The 22,426-nt window shown below is 39.8% G+C and overlaps 1 protein-coding gene across 2 annotated transcripts in view; it reads left to right on the top strand.

Moving 5' to 3' along the window:
* Nucleotides 1-18,527, top strand: part of zc3h7a (zinc finger CCCH-type containing 7A) — a 106,448-nt gene extending 87,921 nt beyond the window's left edge. For both annotated transcript variants that reach the window (XM_063059237.1, XM_063059238.1), the window contains exons 18-24: nucleotides 4,067-4,143; nucleotides 9,468-9,601; nucleotides 11,861-11,966; nucleotides 12,050-12,158; nucleotides 14,184-14,311; nucleotides 16,121-16,284; nucleotides 17,460-18,527. In XM_063059237.1, the coding sequence (XP_062915307.1) occupies nucleotides 4,067-4,143; nucleotides 9,468-9,601; nucleotides 11,861-11,966; nucleotides 12,050-12,158; nucleotides 14,184-14,311; nucleotides 16,121-16,284; nucleotides 17,460-17,649 (908 nt within the window). In that variant the 3' untranslated portion in view covers nucleotides 17,650-18,527. The remainder of the gene's footprint in view (nucleotides 1-4,066; nucleotides 4,144-9,467; nucleotides 9,602-11,860; nucleotides 11,967-12,049; nucleotides 12,159-14,183; nucleotides 14,312-16,120; nucleotides 16,285-17,459) is intronic.
* Nucleotides 18,528-22,426: the final 3,899 nt, after the last annotated feature.

Below are 22,426 nucleotides of genomic sequence, written 5' to 3'. Positions count from 1 at the left end.
CGTCTCTGAGAGGGTTCCGGGAGACAAGAGCAGCGTGAGCAAACCTCATGGCGAGAAGTCTGTGGGACAGGACGCAAGCCAATGTTCGTCTCCACTTCGCTGATTAAAGCTTCCATTGCCCGCTGCTTAAAGCGATGAGGGAGATTGAAAATCGAGGCAAATACCAGGAAGGTGAGCACTGGCTGCCTACATTTTTATCACGGAGGAATCGCTTTGCTACCGGAGATGGGAGACTGCATTTTGATCACTGGTGGGATCGCTCTGCTACAGAGAGGGGAGGCTGCCTTTTGATCGCTGGTGAGATTGCTCACCGTAGGTAGGATTGCTCTGCTACAGAGAGAGGAGACTGCCTTTGATCACTGGTGAGATTGCTCTGCTACAGAGAGAGGAGACCGCCTTTTGATCGCTGGTGAGATTGCTCACTGTGAGTAGGATTGCTGTGCTACAGAGAGAGGAGACTGCCTTTTGATCACTGGTGGGATTGTTTGCAGCTACAGCGGGAAAGACAGGCTGCTGTGCCCAGAGAACGTTACCCAGGTTTTCTGCGTTTTGGAAATGGACTTGAACTATAGACTTTTTTTTTCTAGACTTATAGTTTTTTACATTCTGTGTTTTCCTCTCTCTGTTTTTTTGTGTGTGGAGGAGGGGATTTGGGGGTCAATATGCTTGTTTCATTTTTGTTCATTTTTTTTGGTGTGGGGAGGTGGGATTTGGGATTGATGTTCACAATGCCGTTCTTTTCTTTCTTGGTTTCGCGGCAATCTGGAGAAGAAGAATTTCAGTGTTGTATACCTTGATAATAAATGGACCTTTGAACATTTGAACTTTGAAAGCATGGCGGAACCCTCACACACTCCCACAGCCCCCATTGACCCTGTGATTTCAGTCACTGAGGCCGACGTGAGTGCATCCTTCAGGAGGCTGAACGTACCTGGCAGTGCACTAAAGACTCGTACTGATCAAATGGCTGGAATGCTCAGCAATGTCTTTAACCTCTTTGGCAGTCGGAGGTACCCACCTGATTCAAGCAGGCTTCAATTGTTCCGGTGCCTAAGAAGAGCGAAGAAAGGATGGCAATGTCTCTACTTCCTTAGAGGTTTGCAAAGATTAAGAATGACATCTAGAACTTTGCAGAACTTCTATAGATGTGTAGAGGAGAGTGTATTGTCTGGTTGCATCATGGCCTGGCATGGAAATACCAATGCCCTTAAATGGAAAATCCTACAAAAAATAGTGGATACAGCCCAGTCTATCACGGGTAAAGCCCTCCCCACATTGAGCACATCCATAAGGAGTGTTGTCGCAGAAAAGCAGCATCCATCATCAAGGTGCCCCCACTCCCAGGCCATGCTCTCTTCTTGCTGCTTCCTTCAGGAAGAAGCCACAGGACCCTCAGGACCCACATCATCAGGTTCAGGAACAGGTATTACCCCTCAATCGTCAGGCTCTTGAACAAGAACACTCAACTTCCATCACAGAACTGTTCCTGCAACCTCTGGACCCATTTTCAAAGACTCTTCATCTCATGTTCTTGATACTTATTGCTTATTTATTTATCTATTAGTAATATTTCTTTTTTTCCTCTCTTTTGTGTTTGCACAGTTTGTTGTCTTTTGTACACTGGTTGTTTGTCCGTCCTGTTGGGTGTGGTCTTTCATTGACTCTATTATGTTTCTTTGATTTGCTGAGTATGCCTGAAAGAAAATGAATCTCAGGGTTGCATTTGGTTATGTATGTGCACTTTCATAATAAATTTACTCTGAACTTCAGTCCAGTGAGTGTTTCTCATGCCTTGTCCCCTGTGATTGGAGATTTTACAAGTTGTGCCATGCTTTTCATACTAATCCATCTCACTGAATACTGCCAAGTTTTGCCTACCCAGCTGAATCTTTGATAGGGATTTTGGATAGTTTGTGCCATGCACTCATTTCTGGAATAGTCACAGCTTGCTGGTTTATTCCCACCTTTCACATTCTGTCTTAACTAATTCTCAGTCTATACCAGTATATTGCCCTCCAACTCCAAGTGCTCCTACTTATTGACCACATTGAAAGCCTTTTGAAAAATTAAATACACCACATCCACTAGTTTCCCTTATCTATTCTATTAGTTGTATCCTCAAAGAACTCCAGTAGATTGGACAAGCAAGATTTTTTTTTACATAAATGGCTAGTACAAGGGAGCATAATTTTAAGATGTTCGGAGGATAGTATAGGGGGAATGTCAGACGTAAGTTCTTTACACAAAGAGTAGTGGGTGAGTGGAACACCCTGCAGGAGTGGTGATAGAGGCAGATACATTAGGAATATTTAAGAAACTCTTTGATAGGCACATAGATGATAGAATAATGGGGCTATAGGAGGGTCGGATGAGATTGATCTTAGAGTAGGTTAAAAGATTGGCACACCCATCATGGGCCTAAGGGCCTGTACTGTGCTGTAATGTTCTATGTTAAGTCCATGATGACTGATTAATCCTACAGTTTTTAATTTCTTTTTTCCATCTTATTATAAATTCCAATGTTTTCCGTCCCAGTGATGTGGTAATATACTTCGTGTTTTCTGTCCTTTTCTCAAACACTGGGGCAACATTTGCTATTCATCTGCAGAAACTATTTGAGGAACTATCCCACCCCCCACCTTCTTATTTTGATGTCTTCACCCTTTCTTTCCAGTCCTGAAGAAGGGTCTTGGCCTGAAACATCAACTGTTTACTCTTTTCTGTAGATGCTACTTAGCCTGTTGAGCTCCTCCAGCATTTTGTGTGTGTTGCTTAGAAATTTGAAAGACCAGATTCTTGTGATGTATTTGTCTTTCAGTCTCACTAATTTCCCTGGTGCTATACCTTTACTACAACTAATTTCCTTCACTTCTTTAATCTTCCCCGTGGCTTGGTTCATAATATTTTTGATGGTTTTCATTTGTGTCTTCAGTAAAGGCAGATGAGAGTAATTGTTTAATTTCACTTTAATTTCAGTATTTCCCATTATAAATCCCCTATTTCAAACTTTCCTGACGTTATAAGCATATAACTTTAGAAGTGTTTCACCTATGAGGTAAACAATTAGTTTCCCTTCCTACTGGTTCTTTTAGCAAATTCTTTACAGTAGGACGGATATTAGGTGCGTAGAGATTCATAGAGCAGTCCTGTTAGACAGTGTGCTCATTGCTAACTGCACACCACTTATTGGAGTGGTTGCTGGAATATAGGTTGATTGTGACTTAAATCCTCTTGATCTTGTGTCTGGTGTTGGAATGTTTATAGTTTTCAGGTTTATAAATCTCTTTTAGGCATTGTTGCTTTGAAGTATTGATTCATTTATGTAAATAATCTCAAAGTGGGTTATATATTGTAATTTTTGAAGTTCAAAGTACATATATGTCACAATATACAACCTTGAGATTCATTTCCTGCAGGCATACTCAACAAATCTACAGAATGGTAACTATAACAGGATTAATGAAAGATCAACTAGAGTGCAAATAAATATTTTTATTGTATTTTGAAGCACTATGTTGAAATGCATTCAATGGATTAGTTCTATTCCCTGCCACTGTCACCTATAACGTAATTAAAATCATACCATGAAAGGGTTTTTTTTAAAATTGACTCCATTTTAGTACTTTAAAGGAGTACAAATCTCAGTAACAAAATGAGGAATTTTGGTTGGTTTGAAGGATGTTCATAAAGACTGGATTTTAACTTTCAGTTTAGAAAACTCCTTGAATTATGTTTCAGCCAAGTATGATTCAATAATCCCTTAGTATAAATTTATAGCAACAAGTTAAGTTTGATGTAGGAATTTGCATGATAATTAATTTGTTCGTTTATGCTACTAGAAAAAGACGAGTGAATATTGATCATGAACATTTGAAAAAAAGAATAGCCAAAGTGCATTCTTTGAAACTCATTAAAAACAAAATCCCATATCAAACTTATTTTCATGAACTTGTCTTTTAAGACCAACATTATTTCTGTGTATGTATCTTCATTTTATATATCTGTACGTATATATGTTCGTACCTTTGCATGTTGAAACTTTACATTGTTATATTCCCATTGCCAGATATAACTCATGAAGTAATTACTCAGGAATCAAAAAAGTATTGGCAGAACATGGAAGCCAGTGTCCAAGCAGGGCAGGTAAACATCTCCAAATGTGTTTGTGTACGTTGTGCAGGGATGGTTGTTGTCTGACTAGCAAATTCAGTTCTGACAGTTCCTCACATGGACTGATTAACATACCAGACTCTGGGGGTGAGGCAGTTTCTGAGTTCTAGAAATATGTGCTGATATTACAGAGCGAGTTTGGATATCCATGTTCTGAAAACAAGGATTACTCTTAATATTCATTGTATAACAGACTTCACCATGTTGTAATGATAGTAGCTGACAAAGGTTTTGGGGTAAAAAAACAGTGTGAGGGTACGTCAAGACCAAATGTAAACTTTACGATTAATAATCATGAGGAAAATGGACCCAAATATCCCAGACTTAGCTATTTAAATTATTTATTTAGTCTTCAATTTTTTCCCCCAAGATATACTTACATATGCATGTTTATAACTAAATCTTTCTTTTTGAATTTGTCACATTTTGACTAATTGCAGGAAGTTTTGTGTCTTAGACGAACTCTTAACAAAATATTGAGGCTAATCAACAAATAGAAGAGGCTTCACTGGCTCTTAGTGGATTTTGTAAACCAACTAACTTTCAATCCCATCTCAGATGTTAAAGAGATGTCTTTCTCATTTTGATTTATTTCAGAATCCTTCTCTTTCGAATGCATGTTCTTGATCCGATCTGTAGAAATACTGTGAAAGTGAGATTATAAACGAACCGTGCAAGTGCTGATTAAATTAATGTGGTTCAGAACTCAGGACACTTGAATGTGGTATCAAATAACAATATTCATTCTTACCACACCAATATGCAAAATGAATATTACATTTATTTCACTAATTATCCAGTTGGAATGCCAATTGTTATAAACTACGCCTTTTTCTTAGGAATTTTGGAAAAAATTCAGATGTCTCCAATCAGCTCTTCAACCATTTCTGCTGTTTATTCTGTTGCAGTCAGTCGGACATTTGAATTCAGGGTGGCGTTGACCTCCTGCGGAGCCGGGCTGCATAGTGGTCTATGTATAATTTCCAAGTGCTTCTTTCAGTTTTAAACCAGACTTTGTGCACTGAGCTATTACTGGTGTAATACCCACAGGAGGTTTATATTGCTAAATAACACAGTGATATTATGAACCAAGTGTTGGAAAATTACACTGGAAATGATCATTAGGATCTGATTCCTCTTGCTTGATCTCATAGTAGAATCATTCACTTTATGTAGGCGGGAGCAATTGCTAACCAACACCAGATGGGTAAATTCTTACAGAATTACATCACCAGTTTTACCACAATCAAGAGCATGCCTTCATACTTTGAATTAAGCCAGTTATCTATCCATCCATCCCTCCATCTCTCCCTCCCTTCCTCTTTCCCTCTCTTCCTCCCAGGGTACGCCCTTCTGGCCTTTCAAGCCAGGCCACCCCAGCAGCCCCCACAAACCTGGTTAACCCTAACCTAATCACAGGACAGTGACCAGTTAACCTACCCGGTACATCTTTGGACTGTGGGAGGAAACCGTAGCATCTGGGGAAAACCCACACATTCCATGGGAAGGGCTTACTGTCTCCTTACAGAATGGCGCTGGAATTTAACCCCTTACTCCTGAATTTCCCAAGCTGTAATTGCATCGCACTAGCCACTGGGCTACCGTGACGCCTAACTAACCAGTTTGAGAATAGACAAGGGTTATAATTCCTAAATGTGCCTAAGTATCTAGGTATTGAAAACAATTGCAATAATTGAAAATGGTTGCCCTCTCCCACTCAGTATATTTCTTCACTACAAGTTACTGGAATGATTCAGCAGAGAAAGGGATATTTCAGTTCATCCATCAGTTCTGCGGGGTATTTGCCAAATATTGAAGATACCTTGTTTTATCTCCATTGTTTCTTTTCATCCCACTTGTAGAGCAGAGCCGAGTATACCCACAGCAATATTCCATCCATTGTAATATAGCAGACCATGAAGCTGCTGAACTATGCACACACTATAGAACATACTGGGCGTAAAATCTACCCCTTCCCATCCTTACAGTGTTGCTGGCACATCTTTTCCCCACTTAATGAGTAGCTTATCGAAAGTCAAAGTCAAGTTTATTATCACTTGCACAGGTACATTGTAGCAGCATCACATAGATTCAGGTAAGCAGCATTCACAGGAAAAGCATACATTAGACCTACTGTAAATTATTAACTTTACAAGAAATATTTTGATATTCCATTGCAAATCCCGAAGAGCAACTCTTGCACTTGGCGACAAGAGTGAGTCATCAGTGTTAGTTTAATGTGTGAGATATGTTATTGTGATACCAGCAAAGTAGTTCTTGAACAGTACAAATGAGGCTTGGTTTGTAGCCCATTCGCCTGTTTTCCATATAAAACTTGGCTTCTGGCTATAAATACGATTGTACTAATGAAATGCATGTATTTCAAATGAAGCCATAAGCTTCTTGGAGCGACACAGCAGCACAGCTCATAGAGCTTCTGCCTCACGGTACCAGAGACCCAAGTTGAATCCCAACCTCGGGTGCTTTTTGTGTGGAGTTTGCACCCTCCCTTTTTGGATTGATAGGGTTAATTGGCCACTATGGGGGGATGGGGAATGTGGGGAGAATAAAATAGGTTCAATATAGATTGAAAATAGGGAAATTTTTAATTGGGGAAGGGCAAATTATGAGGCTATAAGGCTAGAACTTGCAGGTGTGAATTGGGATGATGTTTTTGCAGGGAAATGTACTATGGACATGTGGTCGATGTTTAGATATTTCTTGCAGGATGTTAGGGATAAATTTGTCCCGGTGTGGAAGATAAAGAATGGTAGGGTGAAGGAACCATGGGTGACAACTAAAGTGGAAAATCTAGTCAGGTGGAAGAAGGCAGCATACATGAGGTTTAGGAAGCAAGGATAAGATGGGTCTATTGAGGAATATAGGGAAGCAAGAAGGGGCAAGGGTCTGAGAAGAGCAAGAAGGGGGCATGAGAAGGCCTTGGCGAGTACGGTAAAGGAAAACCCCAAGGCATTCTTCAATTATGTGAAGAAAAGAAGGATGACAGGAGTGAAGGTAGGACCGATTAGAGATAAAGGTGGGAAGATGTGCCTGGAGGCTGTGGAAGTGTGCGAGGTACCTCAATGAATACTTCTGTTCGGTATTCACCAATGAGAGGGAACTTGATGATGGTGAGGACAATATGAGTGAGGTTGATGTTCTGGAGCATGTTGATATTAAGGGAGAGGAGGTGTTGGAGTTGTTAAAATACATTAGGACAGATAAGTCCCTGGGGCCTGACGGAATATTCCCCAGGCTGCTCCACAAGATGAGGGAAGAGATTGCTGAGCCTCTGGCTAGGATCTTTATGTCCTCGTTGTCCACGGGAATGGTATTGGAGGATTGGTGGGAGGAGAATGTTGTCCCCTTGTTCAAAAAAGGTAGTAGGGATAGTCCGGGTAATTATAGACTAGTGAGCCTTACGTCTGTGGTGGGAAAACTGTTGGAAAAGATTCTTAGAGATAGGATCTCTGGGCGTTTAGAGAATCATAGTCTGATCAGGTACTGTCAGCATGGCTTTGTGAAGGGCAGATCATGTCTAACAAGCCTGATAGAGCTCTTTGAGGAGGTGACCAGGCATATAGATGAGGATAGTGCAGTGGATGTGATCTATATGGATTTTAGTAAGGCATTTGACAAGGTTCCACACGGTAGGCTTATTCAGAAAGTCAGAAGGCATGGGATCCAGGGAAGTTTGGCCAGGTGGATTCAGAATTGGCTTGCCTGCAGAAGGCAGAGGGTCGTGGTGGAGGGAGTACATTCATACTGGAGGATTGTGACTAGTGGTGTCGCACAAGGATCTGTTCTGGGACCTCTACTTTTCGTGATTTTTATTAACAACCTGGATGTGGGGGAGAAGGGTGGGTTGGCAAGTTTGCAGATGACACAAAGGTTGGTGGTGTTGTTGGTAGTGCAGAGGATTGTCAAAGATTGCAGAGAGACATTGATAGGATGCAGAAGTGGGCTGAGAAGTGGCAGATGGAATTCAACCCGGAGAAGTGTGAAGTTGTACACTTTGGAAGGACAAACTCCAAGGCAGAGTACAAAGTAAATGGCAGGATACTTGGTAGTGTGGAGGAGCAGAGGGATCTGGGAGTACATGTCCACAGATCCCTGAAAGTTGCCTCACAGTTGGATAGGGTAGTTAAGAAAGCTTATGGGGTGTTATTTTTCATAAGTTGAGGGATAGAGTTTAAGAGTCGCGATGTAATGATGCAGCTCTGTAAAACTCTGGTTAGGCCACACTTGGAGTACTATGTCCAGTTCTGGTTGCCTCACTATAGGAAGGATGTGGAAACATTGGAAAGAGTACAGAGAAGATTTACCAGGATGCTGCCTGGTTTAGAGAGTATGCATTATGATCAGAGATTAAGGGAGCTAGGGCTTTACTCTTTGAAGAGAAGGAGGATGAGAGGAGACATGATAGAGGTGTACAAGTTAATAAGAGGAATAGATAGAGTGGATAGCCAGCGCCTCTTCCCCAGTGCACCACTGCTCAATACAAGAGGACATGGCTTTAAGGTAAGGGGTGGGAAGTTCAAGGGGGATATTAGAGGAAGATTTTTTTACTCAGAGAGTGGTTGGTGCGTGGAATGCACTGCCTGAGTCAGTGGTGGAGGCAGATACACTAGTGAAGTTTAAGAGACTACTAGACAGGTACATGGAGGAATTTAAGGTGGGGGGTTATATGGGAGGCAGGGTTTGAGGGTCGGCACAACATTGTGGGCCGAAGGGCCTGTAATGTGCTGTAATATTCTATATGTTCTTCTATATAAATAGGATTAATGTTAAAACTCCTGCTTAATGGTTCATACAGACTCGGTAGCCTGAAGGGTCTATTTCTGTATTGTATTGCTCTATGATTCCATAGATTGGATGTATGACTCAAGCAAATTTTGAAGGAATAACTACAAATTTTCAAACCTGTTACTGTAGTAATTATTCCAGTAAATGAGTAGACAGTATCGTAATTAAAAATAACACATTCAAAATGCTGGAGGAGCTCAGCAGGTCAGGCAGCATCTATGGAGAAGAGTGAACAGTTGACCTTTCGGCCTGAGACCCTTTCTCGGCCCAAAATGTGGCATGTTCATTCCTCACCGTAGGCGCTGCCTGACCTGCTGAGTTCCTCCAGCATTTATGTGTGTGTTATACTGGATTTCCAGCATTGCAGAATCTATTAAGATAGTGACTCAATATCCTGGGGCTCTTTATAATGTGGCATAGGTTGGAGTTATTGCCTTGTGCTGCCTCATTGGAGGTGAATAGTCAGTGATTGCTTTTCTTGAATTTTCAAGGTACCTGTAGGTTTTTCAAAATCTAGGAACCTCAACTTAAAGCTCATGTTTGTCTGTGGACAATGCTGGAGGTATGGACAGGTCAGTGAGCCAGACAAGAACAGAAAATACTGCAATGCTAAAGCAAGACATCCGTAAGTAATTGAACAGTTATTGTAAATTCAGTCAAAGGAGGGTTCTTGAATGTGTGTGTAATTGTATTATAGCATCATAGACACTTAGATGTTTATTGTTTTTATTCAATTATGTAAATTTTAAAGAATGCTTGGATAATGCAAAATACCGACTGCCTAATGCAGGAATTAGTTCAGTTGCAGTGGCTAATCTAATTTGTTACTTCATTTTTAAAGTTGTGAGGATATATTATAATCTGATGGATGACATAGGAATTCTCAGGAAAATAGGTTTGCCATTGTTATTTATCTGATTAGTGATACAGCTGAGTAGCAGGGTGGAGATACATCTCTACCAAAGGAGGTGTAAGGTGCTCCTTCCCTCCACCTGCTTGCAGTTCACCCTGGAGCAAGGTGCAGCACCTGCTTAGTCTCCCCCTGCCCCCCAACTGATCAGAGTCAGGTGAAGCCATGAGAGCAGGTGGTGGATGGTCGTATGAGCAGCTGGTGCATATCACAAGTCCTGGTTCTGCAACCACTGGTGCCAGGCAGACAATCTCTGAAGAGTATTGATATTGACTGGGGTCACCCATCTTGTAAAGACACTGCCCAGAAGACGGCAATGGCAAACCACTTCTGTAGAAAAATTCGCCAGGAACAATCATGGCCATAGAAAGACCTTGATCTCATTATGACATGGCACATAATGATGCTGAGTGACACACTGATACATTGGCCATATTGAAAAAACAGTACCCATTGTTAGTTCCATTTGCCTTTGGTGTTACGGTGGCAATGATATTTTGCCCTACTAGTTATTGAAGTGTGAAATTGAAAGGGATTAATGCTGCATACACAACATCCTTGCCCCAATCGTAAAATACAAGTAAAGAGGGCAAGTAAGATCCAAATCAGTCCTGTTGAAGTACTCTTAAAGAAATCATGCAAAGACAGTACAATATCCTAAGTTAGAAATATGAATCAGTTACAGAAGTGAAGTTGTGAGGGGAAGAAACTTCAGCAACCAAACTTTGAAGAATTGAAATTTTAACAATTAAATTTTTAACACCATGATCAATTTCAATGTAGATATGTAGATTAAATTCTGCTTTGATTATGAAGTTACTTGACTACATTTCCTGTGGTAAAATTGCTTTGGTTATGTCAAGGAAATAAAAAAATAATAACTACCCTTTGAATGGAGAGCCAGAAAGTGAAATGTTTTGAGGAAAATAATGGTAGAGTATTGTATTTCTACAACAAAATTTTGAGTACTACAACTCATTACACATCTGTCTCCTCCAAGTTTGATGCGACATTTATGTATAAATAATGCTTTGTGCTATGTGCTTTTTTGTAATTCAGAAAACAGTTTTAAACTATCATGTTTAGGTCTTCAAATATAATGATAATAAATGATTGGGTCCCTTACATGAATAAGGATATACAGAGTATTCTCACTTTGCGGCACTTCAAATAACAGAAATTCTCTTTTTCGGAATTCCTAAATCTCCACCAAAAAATTTTGAAATGTGGAATAAATTTTTCCCTTAAGGAATTTATGTGAAAGAAAAAAAATATAAAATGCAAAAGAAACAACAAATTTTGTCAACTTCTGAAAAGGGTTCATGTTACAGAAAATCAAGATATGGACAATTTTCTAGAAACACATCCCCTCTGTTATATGAAGATAAATTGGAGTAGCATTGTAGACAGTTCAAAGGAAATTCACTGGAGTGGATGATCAAGGGAGACTTAGCAGGTTGAGGCCATGTTTGAAGTTTAGAAGAGCTGAATGTGGTCAGGATGGGGCTTTAACTCATGTAAGATTTCTGTGAGTTTTATTTTCTCATAGGGTAATGAATTTTTGGAATTCTCTATCATTGAGTGTTGTGGAGGCTAAAAATCTTTAAAGTGGGGATAGGTACATTTTTGCGAGATGGGGAATTGCGGGATTTTGGGGACTGTATGAGAGGAGAATTTGAGGCTAAGTGTCATTCTGCCATGATCATCTTGAATGGCGCAGATTTGAAGGTAGCCTACTTCCTTTACAGCTTGCTTCTATTCTATAAGCACGTTCCCATTTCTTCCCCTCACCCCTGATGTGGAGCTTGGCTGTCAAATAGGAAAATCCCTAGAGATTTTGGTGTTGATTCTACATTAGTCTCCGTTGTATATTGATCATCATGCAAAGAATATCAATATATAGTAGACATATGCTACTAGAAATGAAACATTTTACTATCTTTGCCAACATGTTTTTTTTAAACCCGTTTACAGTTGGACCAAAGAGCATCGTGTGCTATTAGTGATGTCCAATGAACGTAAAAAATGGACAACAATACGCCCTTTGCCATCAAAGAAACCAATTCCACAACAGTTTGATGTAAGTATTTGTATTATGATGATATCAAGTAACTAATTGCCATTGCAAATAATGGATCCCATAGTGATATCTCTCTGTTTCAGTTATGCATGCATATAGCGAAAGGAAAGAAATGTGGGTACATTGGAAACTGCTCCTTTGCCCACAGTCTTGAGGAAAAAGACATGTGGACCTATATGAAAGACAATAACAGTAAGTGCAGACTAAAGCTTTATTGTTCTCTGTTTAAACTTTAAAGCTGCTTAAAAATCTACCGTCATATACATCAAATAATTTTCTTCTTAAGAGTAATCCTTCCTTTTAGATTCTTAAACAGCACAGTTCTGCAATGATTATTGAACAAAAACCTTTTTTGATATGGGACAATATGGATTCTCTCCTTTTGCAGTACCTCAACTGTAGAATCCTGAGTCTTTGTGTGTAGTTTTTCATTGATTCTTTTGTGTGTTTCTTTGTATTTACTGTGAATGCCCACAAGAAAATGAATCTTAGGGGACGTATATGTACGTTGATAATAAATTTACTTTGAACTTTGAACTTTTGAGTAGATATACCAGTACAGTTCTGCAGTAATGAACTGGAATAACTTCATATGCTGCTGAAAATCAGAAAACTTAGTACAGCTTGTCACATAATCAGTGCAGTGGTACAATCTGATCTGACTTGCTCAACATTCATACCTCCTGCAGTGCCTATACACAAGCACACGCTTTTTGGCAGGGGAAATTTTGAAGCATGTTAAAAATAATTCTAACCTGCAGATGTATTGATACCTCCCTTAGACCTCAGGACGGGTTGCCAGGAACAAGAGCCAGACAGGATGGGTTAACGCATCTCCTCTGTGCAGGGAACCCTGTTGTCTCAGTTGTTGCAATTTCTGTGTGGGAAACCCAGCGTCGAGAAAGCTAGCGCAAATTGTGTGGCCACCCGTCACTGAGCACTGAGGTACGGGACCTGGCATGGGCAGTGAGTTCAGAACATTGCTGGGCATTAGCCACTGTTCCATTGAGGAGAAACAACCACATTGCTGCTCTGGGGAGAGGTGTGCAGCCAGTGAGGAACGGTGAAAGGCCTTGACAGAGTCGATGTGAAGAGGACGTTTCCTATGGTGGGAGAGTCTAAGACCAGAGGACACAGCCTCAGAATAGAGGGGCATCTCTTTAGAATGGAGATGAGGAGGAATGTCTTTAGCCAGAGAGTGGTGAATCTGTGGAATTCTTTGCCGCAGGCAGCTGTGTAGGCAAAGATTTTATGTATATTTAAGTCAGAGGTTGATAGATTCTTGATTGATCAGGGCACGAAGGGATATGGGGAGAAGACAGGAAATTGGGGCTGAGAGGAAAATTGGATCGGCCATGAAGAAATGGCAGAGCAGACTCGATGGGCCAAATGGTCTAATTATGCTCCTATATCTTATGGCCTTATGGTCTTATGAATATGGACACAACAGTTCCCATCGCCTCCGACAGGATCTGTCAACCCATGAAGCAAGCACATTGAGTCCTTGCAGTGGCCTGCCCACAGTGTGCTAGTTATTGAGCAGCCCTGCATGTTGTACTATTCACCCCAGCACAAGCCCTTGAAATCAGCCTCTCCATTCCCGAACCTGGGCATTTCTTTACTGTGGAAGCACAAACAGGAGGCAAGGGTTTGTGCCAGGTTCCTAGGACCGTAGTGGAGAGAGCCGGGGGCGGGGGGTTCATGCTAGATTCCTCGCACCGCAGAGCCTTGTTCAGTCAGGTTCCTTCCTTTGATAGTTTGGATGGGAGTAACAAAGGCATTATAACGATCCATTGGAGTATGAGTGTGCTATGTTCCTGGCTTGATGTGGGACATCATTTAAAATAAAAACTTCCTTTAAGAGATTTGCTCTCTCCTGGAATTATTGTGACTTACTGTACTTAGATTGTTCTCATGTCAAGGACTGTACACTTTTGGAACAAGTAAGATAAATTAAAGACCTATGATATAATCTCATTCTTATATAATAAAAAAATATAAGAATCAGATGCCAGAGAGGCTGTATGGTTTCCTGGGCACGTTGAACTATTAAACAAGGACCTGGCTGATATTCTATCCGCAGCCACTTTCCTGCCTGGTTGCTGCACACAATAATACGTTTATTCATTGAAAATCTAAATCTAAGAAGCTTTATGCTGCTGATTGTTCATTTTTTGAATTCTTTCCCCATTATTCAGTTTTAATTTTAATTTTCAGTCTTAGATATGGAGCAGCTATATGAAAAGTGGGTAAAAAGCCATGAGCCAGAAAAGGAAGAGGCAGCTTCTGTACCAAAGGAGAATGGGAAGCAGATACACATGCCGACTGATTATGCTGATCTTGTGGTAAGTGACTGATTAAATAGCAAGTGCTTAACAGATCAACTGCAAGTTCCTGACCGTGGTAAATGACATTAAGTAATTTTCCAATATTGATTTCTGATATAGTGATACATTCTCCTGCAAATTGAATTTATTCAAAGTATAATTCTGTAAATTTTAAGTACTTCATTGTGCATTCCAGTCCCTAGTCTTACTTGGTTGCAAGTACTTAAAATTTCAATAGATTATGTTCTCTCCAAGATGGATTTGACTAGACAGCTAGTTCTCAACATTGTACTAGTCGTGCATGTTGTTGGTGAATGTATAGATCTTAGAATGTGACTTCTGTACCAATTAATTCTGGGATCATTATTAAGGACTTTAAGAGCCCTTTATCTTGTTATTTCATGTTCTTGTTATTTATTGCTATTTATTTATATTTCCATTTGCAAATTTGTTGTCTTCTGCACTCTGGTTGATCTTTCATTGACCTTTAATAGTTACTATTCTATAGATCTGCTGAGTATGCCTGCAGGAGTATGAATGTCAGGGTTGTGTACGGAGACATATACCTGCTTTGATAATAAAATTTACTTTGAGCATGATTAAAGGTCAATTACCAGCTCTTGGTATAGTATCTTCTGTTCCTCGTTACTAGAATGTCAAAATAAAGTGCATTTTAATCAAGAAAAATAGAAGCAGTTAAAGTATGACAACAACTTTTTGAAACAACAATTTGCAATCAATGTGGAAGGGAGACATCATTCCTCCTTAGCTTAGAGACGCATGAGACTGCGGATGCTGGAATCTGGGGCAATGCATAAAAGGCTGGAGGAGTTCAGCATCTTTGGGGGGAAATAGACAGTTGACATTTCAGATTGAGATCCTTGATCTAGTCTGAATTCCCCACTCTTGAAGAAGGATCTCAGCCCAAAACAATGACTGTTTATTCCCCTCCATAGATGCTGCCTGACCTGAGTTCCTCCAGCATTTTGTCTGTGCTTTATTATCTGATTCTCAAGTTAGTTTGGAAGCTTAAGTCTTTCCCCGCCTGTGAATTTTTGATTCAAAAATTTGCCTTTGTACTTTGGTAGTTTACATTTTGTTTTTTTTAATATTAAATTACTCTTTATTATGACATACTAATAAAGAGTGAAGCGATGGAGTTAATTTTTATCAGGAGTTGCTACCATTGAAAGTTGACTTAACTGTTAATGATCACAGAAATAATGAATACATTCTTAGTAGTCATACTTCTAAGCACGTATTCAGAGGTGGAGTAAGCAACTGCCAGCATTTAAGAAATGTTTAAGCAAACATGTGAACAGCCAAGCATAGAAAACTACAGGCCAAGATCTGGTAAATGGGATTAACATTGATGCATACTTTTTTTTTTGGAAAGACTGTGTAATTTAGTGTTTTAACAAATAAGTGATACAGGTTGAGTTTTTAGTATTGAAGAAAAATATCAAAATTCCACTTCATCTTTCCGATGCAGACTGGTCTGAGTGTTTCTATTATTAACCGATATTCATTAAAACTATTCTGAGAACTGTTACTTTTGTTCTGCTTGGTTAGTACTTCAATCTTTTTCAGGGGAAATGTACATAATTTGCGTAGATTTTTATTCATCTTATTAATCATACACTTTCTCCAGCAAAAGAAGAGGTGGTGTCTGTTATTCCAGATTTCTGCAGAATCTCGTGTTTATAGTGGACACTACTTGCTTTTTTCCACTTTTGTTCTTACTTATAATGTCTGTTACTTCAAGTTTTTTGTCATTTCGATGCTGCAATGGACTTAAAGGCAATTATTATTGTGTTTCCTTCAAAGAGTTGCTATCACTGTTGGCTTTGTGGAAAAAACTGTAACAGTGAGAAGCAGTGGCAACAGCATATAACCTCAGAGAAACACAAGGAGAAAGTTTTTAGCTGTGAAGATGATCAAAACTGCTGGCAATATCGCTTTCCAACAGGACAGTTCAGTGTTTGTGAAATGTAAGAATCTCTAATTCATTCTTAAACAACATAAACACGCGGTTTTAGCTTTAAGAAAGACATTTCCGTCATTTAGTTAACAGAAACCGTATGTCAGGGCCTTTGCTCCAGTTATATTGGCAGCAATAATCTTTTATAAAATAAAACAATAAACAGCATAATAATTTGTAGAAGACCTTGCAGTTTGTGATTATTTGTCAATTACCTAGCTAACATAGAGCAATAACACTTAAGGTTGTTGTAAATAATGAATGCTGTGTGCTTATTATTACCATCTATGTCCATTCCCAGATATTCATTTCACCTAAAGTGAGTATGTGCTTTGAAGTAAAATCTGTTATCTCATTTGGTTAGCTTTATTATTTTATCCTACTTGCACTACTGTTTTCAGTAATCAAACTACAGTAAGGAAGGCAGCCATTTCTTTGGTCCTGTCAGTACAGCCACAATTAACAGATTTATATCAACACTAAAGATCCAAATCATTATCAAATCATTCCCAGGTCATTCTCGCGGCTACCATAGGGAAGGAGGTACGGGAGCCTTAGGTCCCACACCACCAGGTTCATTAATAGATATTGCCTTTCAACCATCAGGCTCCTGAACCAGCGTGGATAACTCAACACTGAACTGATCCCTGAACACAACCTGTGAACCCACTTTCAAAAACTCTACAACTTGTGTTCTCCGTATTATTTATTTGTTTGTTTATTTATTTGCCGAGTTAATATGCTTTTTTTTCTGGAATTGCACAGTTTTCTTTTGCACATTAGTTACTTCTCAGTCTTTGTGTGTAGTTTTTCATGGATTCTATTGCATTTCTTCGTTCTACTGTGAATGCCTGCGGAAAATGAATCTCAGGAGTATTGTATGGTGACATATACGTACTTGAATCTTTGAAGCCATGATTTTAAGAATTATGAAAGTGTATTGAAATTGTGATTTTAAAAATATGAGAATGCCAAATACAACATTGGTTCTTGAATTAGTATTCGATGAAATTCTCACATCTTGTTTCCTGGCTGCCTAGTAGATTTGAGTCTCACTTCAGTGACGCCCAGCCCCTCAGTAGACATCTGCAATGTTGGTTTAATATGTAATGTACAACTTCTACTTCAAAGCAGTGTTATGGAAGTAAATATCAATTGATACATGTGTGTTTATGTTGATTACAGGCATCAGACTGGTACCTGTGTAGATGGAGAGAACTGCCAACTTGCCCATAGTAAAGCAGAATTACAAGAATGGATGGATCGAAGAGAAGTTCTAAAACAGAAGCTAGCTAAAGCCAGAAAAGACCATTTGATTGCCCCAGATGATGATGACTTTGGCAAATTTGATTTTTTGATTAAAGAATTAAATTAATATAATAACCATGGAATGTTCATATGTTCAGAAATGTCTTATAAATTGCCATTCTCTTGATTGAAACTGAAACTAAGAGGTGTATAAGCAGCAATCCTTTGAATTATCCTCCTGCTTTACTTTCCTACAGTAAAAATTGCTGTGGTATTGTGAAAGTGGCATATGTTAGAAGCAGGAGCATGACAGTATTCACTGTACATTGGCACATTTTATAGCCAATGACACAGTGTTTGGTGAAAGTCGCTGCCTTACTTCAAGATGACATGCAGCTTAACAAGAAAAAAAAACATGGGATATATTAAAGCGGAACAAATTTTTATGATATTCTTTATAATGTCATAGGAATGCATTTCAAAACCTCCTAGGGACATAGGAAAAAAAATTAAGATTTGTATGAAAAGGTCTCAGATTTTTGTTGTAAACATTTTGAGTTTACATAATAGTAAGAGCAGAAGAATTGGGATCAATAATGTGGCACACCATTGTGATAAATGATAATGGTTCAGAGTTTCAAATTTATCATCATTGAATGTGTTAGAACAATAGGAAGCTATTTATGATTTTTTTTCTTCTAAGTAATAGTTTTTAAACAAAATCATTCATCAGTATACAGGATGAATGGATTTACATTTTACCAGTGTCCTCATTTATTGGCAACAGGGAAGCAGGTGTCAAAGAGCAGCATAAAATAATTTGGTTATAAGGTAAAGAATATTATGGTTTGGTTATATATATTGCTTGCTATTTAAATGTTGATTTCCTTTAAAATCACATGAATTGCCAATTGGCAAAAAAAAATTATATGGACCAATAATGTCATTAATAAAGAAGATGAGATGGTTTACATTATACACTGGAGTGAATATTATCCTGCAATTATGTTCCTCATCTTACTTACAAATAGAAGCATGTGTTGAAGTTCTTTCACGTTTTCGATTTCTTTGTAAAGTGGTTTTGTGCCTCCTTATTTGGGTTCCTCGTCAACATCTAACCTGCCGCCCGTCCTTTTCAGCATGTCATCTTCTCACCCAAACTCCTTCCAAGTTCACCTGGGAAGGAAAGTCTGGGCTCAGCTGGAAACACAATCTGTTCGCAGCACAGCATGCTGACAGTGCCAGTCTGCAAAGTTTGGAGTTTGTTGAGTAAAGGTCAAAGAGCAACACGTGCTAGACTCTAGAGCAGGGGTTCCCAACCTTTTTTTTAATGCCATGGTCCAATACCATTAAGCAAAGGGTCTGTGGACCCCAGGTTTGGAACCCCTGCTCTAGAAGTGGAGAGAAAATGCTGATGGGTTTTCACTTTTATCCAAAGATACAGCATGTTAACGGCCCTTCAAGCCTAATGAGCCCATGCCACCCCAAGTGATCAGTTAATCTACTAACCCAAACTTCTTTGGAATGTGTGAGGAATCCAGAGCTTCTGGAGAAAGCCTACATAGTCGTAGGGAGAATGTACAAACTCCTCACAGTGAAGGGAAATGAACTCAGGACTCTGGCACCATAATAGTGTACTGCTAACCGCTACCATGCCACCACAGCAGTCCCGGCAGTTTCCTAAGAGAAGAGAAGGAAATTTTGCTTCTGTCAATAGCTTTTCATCAGAGTTGAGAAGTGTTAGAAAAGAATCCAATTAGAAGTTGCAAAGATAGGGGAAAAGCAGTGGGGAAAGGATTGAGACAAGGGGAATGGGTACAACACAAAAGATTGGAGTGCTGGTTGAAAGGGACTGGATGATAGGGGGTCTGTGGAGTGCCCAACGTGGAAGAGTATAATAACTTGCAAAAATTAAAAGCAGATGAACAAAGCTGTGTGGTTGCTGGGAGAGCTGGCAGTGCCCCCTAGTGTTATTGAATTATCATGGATTTTTTTTAGATTTAGATTCAACTTTATCGTCATTGTACTGAGTACAGGCACAAAGCCAATGAAATGCAGTTAGCATCTAACCAGAAATGCAAAGAATAGTGTTATTTACAAAAGAACTGTGAATAAAAAGTAAGTGCTACAGCACACAACTATAAAAGTACTGAGACAGTACAATATGGGTGCAATACCTCTTAGCGCTGTGATGTGAGGTTCAGCAGGGTCACAGCCTCAGGGAAGAAGCTCTTCCTGTGCCTGCTGGTGTGGGAGTGGAGGCTCCTGTAGCCCCTACCGGATGGGAGGAGAGTAAAAAGTCCATGGTTAGGGTGAGATGCATCCCTGATAATGCTTTTCGCCCTGCTCAGGCAGCGTTTATGGTAGATGTTCTCAATGGTGGGCAATTGGGTGCCGATAATCCGCTGGGCAGTTTTCACCACACACTGGAGTGCTTTGCGGTCCAATACAGGGCAATTGCCCTACCACACTGAGATGCAGTTGGTGAGTATGCTCTCAATGGTACAGCGGTAAAAGGCCGTCAGTATCCTGGGACAGAGGTGAGCTTTCTTGATGCTCCACAGGAAATAAAGGCACTGTTGCGCCTTTTTGATCAGGATGGAGGAGTTCAGGGACCAGGTGAGATCCTCGGAAATGTGGACACCAAGGAATTTGAAGCTTGATACACACTCCACTACAGCTCCGTTGATATAGATGAGGATGTGAGTGTAGCTCCTAGCATGCCTGAAGACCACAATGATCTCCTTGGTCTTCTGGGTGTTAAGGGCCAGGTTGTTGTCGGCACACTATGCAGCCAGGTGCTGGACCTCGTCCCTGTAGACCGTCTCGTCAGCCCCTCTGATCAGGCCGTAGTGTCGTCTGCGAACTTGATTATGGAGTTAGAACCATGTACAGGAATGCAGTCATAGATGAAAAGGGAGTACAGAAGAGGGCTCAGGACACAGCCTTGAGGCACGCCGGTGTTCAGGGTGAGAGTGGAGGAGGAGGGGTTGTCTAACTTAACTGATTGGGATCTGTTAGTCAGAAAGTCCAAGGTCCAATTGCAGAGGGATGAGCTAATACCAAGCTGGCGAAGTTTGGCGATCAGCTTGGAGGGGATCACAGTATTGAATGCTGAACTAAAATCAATGAACAGCATTCTGACTTGAGTTGGATGATGTGATAATTGAAGTTTCCAAAATAAACCTGAACCATTAAATGTATTGATGATATATTTAAGCAAAACAGCTATTCACAATAGATTCAGCAGAATAAACAGTGACATCAATTTTTACGTGCCAAAATGTAGTAGATGCTAGAAATCTAAAATGTAACCAAAAGTTAGAAATACTTAACAGGTCAGTAATCAAATCATCAAATCAAATCAAATTATCATTCAACCATACATGGATATAGCCCAACAAAACAATATTCCTCTGAGCCCAAGGTGCAAAACATACACTGTACATTCAAAATAGTGAGAAAAAAAGACATAGCCATGCAAAAAAAAATATATATATACATATATATATTAGTCCAGGACCCTGAGCGACATGTCCTTCAAAATGATGGCACAGTTCCTAGCAATCCAGCCTGTCGTTCCATTGTCTCTGAGATAGAAATTAAGTACTAAACGCTCTAATATTTTTATAGAGATACAGCAGAATAACAGGTCTTTCCGGCCCAATGAGCCCGCACCACCCAATTGACCTATTAACCCAAACATCTGTGGAATGTGGGAGGTAACTGGAGCACTCAGTGGAAATTCACACGGTTCTACTTGAATAATTTTCATTTCTCTCCTACGGTTAAATAGTACCCTTTGTACCCTGGATTTTGCAGAGATAACTTTGTATATTCTGATTCTGGGGAGAAGTAAGTTCTTAACATGATTCTGGTTATAACAGCAATGAGTATAAAGAGGTCAACCATATAAAGTTATTATGGTAAAGTAAGAGCTCATTTGGCTTGAAGATTCAATGGGTTGAATGGCCTGAGTTATGAAACATCATATCTTTAACAAATGATGACTTTATGGCTCAATTAATCAGCATGAGTTTTCTTAAGGTTGTTATCTCTGGGGGAGATAGGTACTGGGAACTATTAAATGCTCCCAATGGTGTGCATCTCAAATAGCCTCTGACGACTAAGTCCATATCGTGGCCTTCACATGTGGCTTAGCTACCAGGTCTGGGCAAATATTTCTGCTGACAGCAGAAGGCAAAAATGGTTTAATGGTGCCTTAAAGCCAGACGTTCTGGGCAGATGGCCACATTCACCTAGGAGAAGGAAAACTCTGATCTCGAACCTCCACTGCCTTGCGGCTATATCCACTCATGGGGAAGACTTCCGAAGTAAACCGGAAGGAAAAATCAAGGTGGGGTCCTGAAGGCAGTTTCGCGTTGAGTTCAATGCTGACTGGCAACTCTCCGGTGCCAAACGGTGTCAGTCTCTGCCGTTGCTTTTGATTCATCAGCTGCGTGAAAAGGAGGAGCCTGCAGCACAGGCAACAGCTTGCTGTCCATATCCTACTGCCCCGGCTTGTGTATCATGTAGATAGCTAGGACAGAATATCCATGGGCGACCCAACCAAAGGACGGTCTCAATCAGCATGACCATGAATTTCTCCCTGTGGCTTCAGCACGATGCCAAAGAATTGGAATAATTCTCATTTATTGCAACTTGGCATTTCTACTGGAGTTTTGTATTCTTGTTTGCATAAAAAAATAAGTTTGCATTACCAAATTTGCAGCAGTTATTGACTAAAACTTTCCACCTTAATATTTGTGTATTTATGCTACTACCTTGCAGCACAGACTACAGTGTCATTTACATGGAGGGACATATAGATAAACATTTCATACTTGAATTGAATCCTTATGTCTCTATAATAATTGATAAATTGCATTGATTTTCTTTATGGG

This window comes from Mobula hypostoma, chromosome 9, assembly GCF_963921235.1.
Source record: "Mobula hypostoma chromosome 9, sMobHyp1.1, whole genome shotgun sequence".
Lineage (NCBI taxonomy): Eukaryota > Metazoa > Chordata > Chondrichthyes > Myliobatiformes > Myliobatidae > Mobula > Mobula hypostoma.
This window is presented reverse-complemented; position numbering and strand designations above follow the sequence as displayed.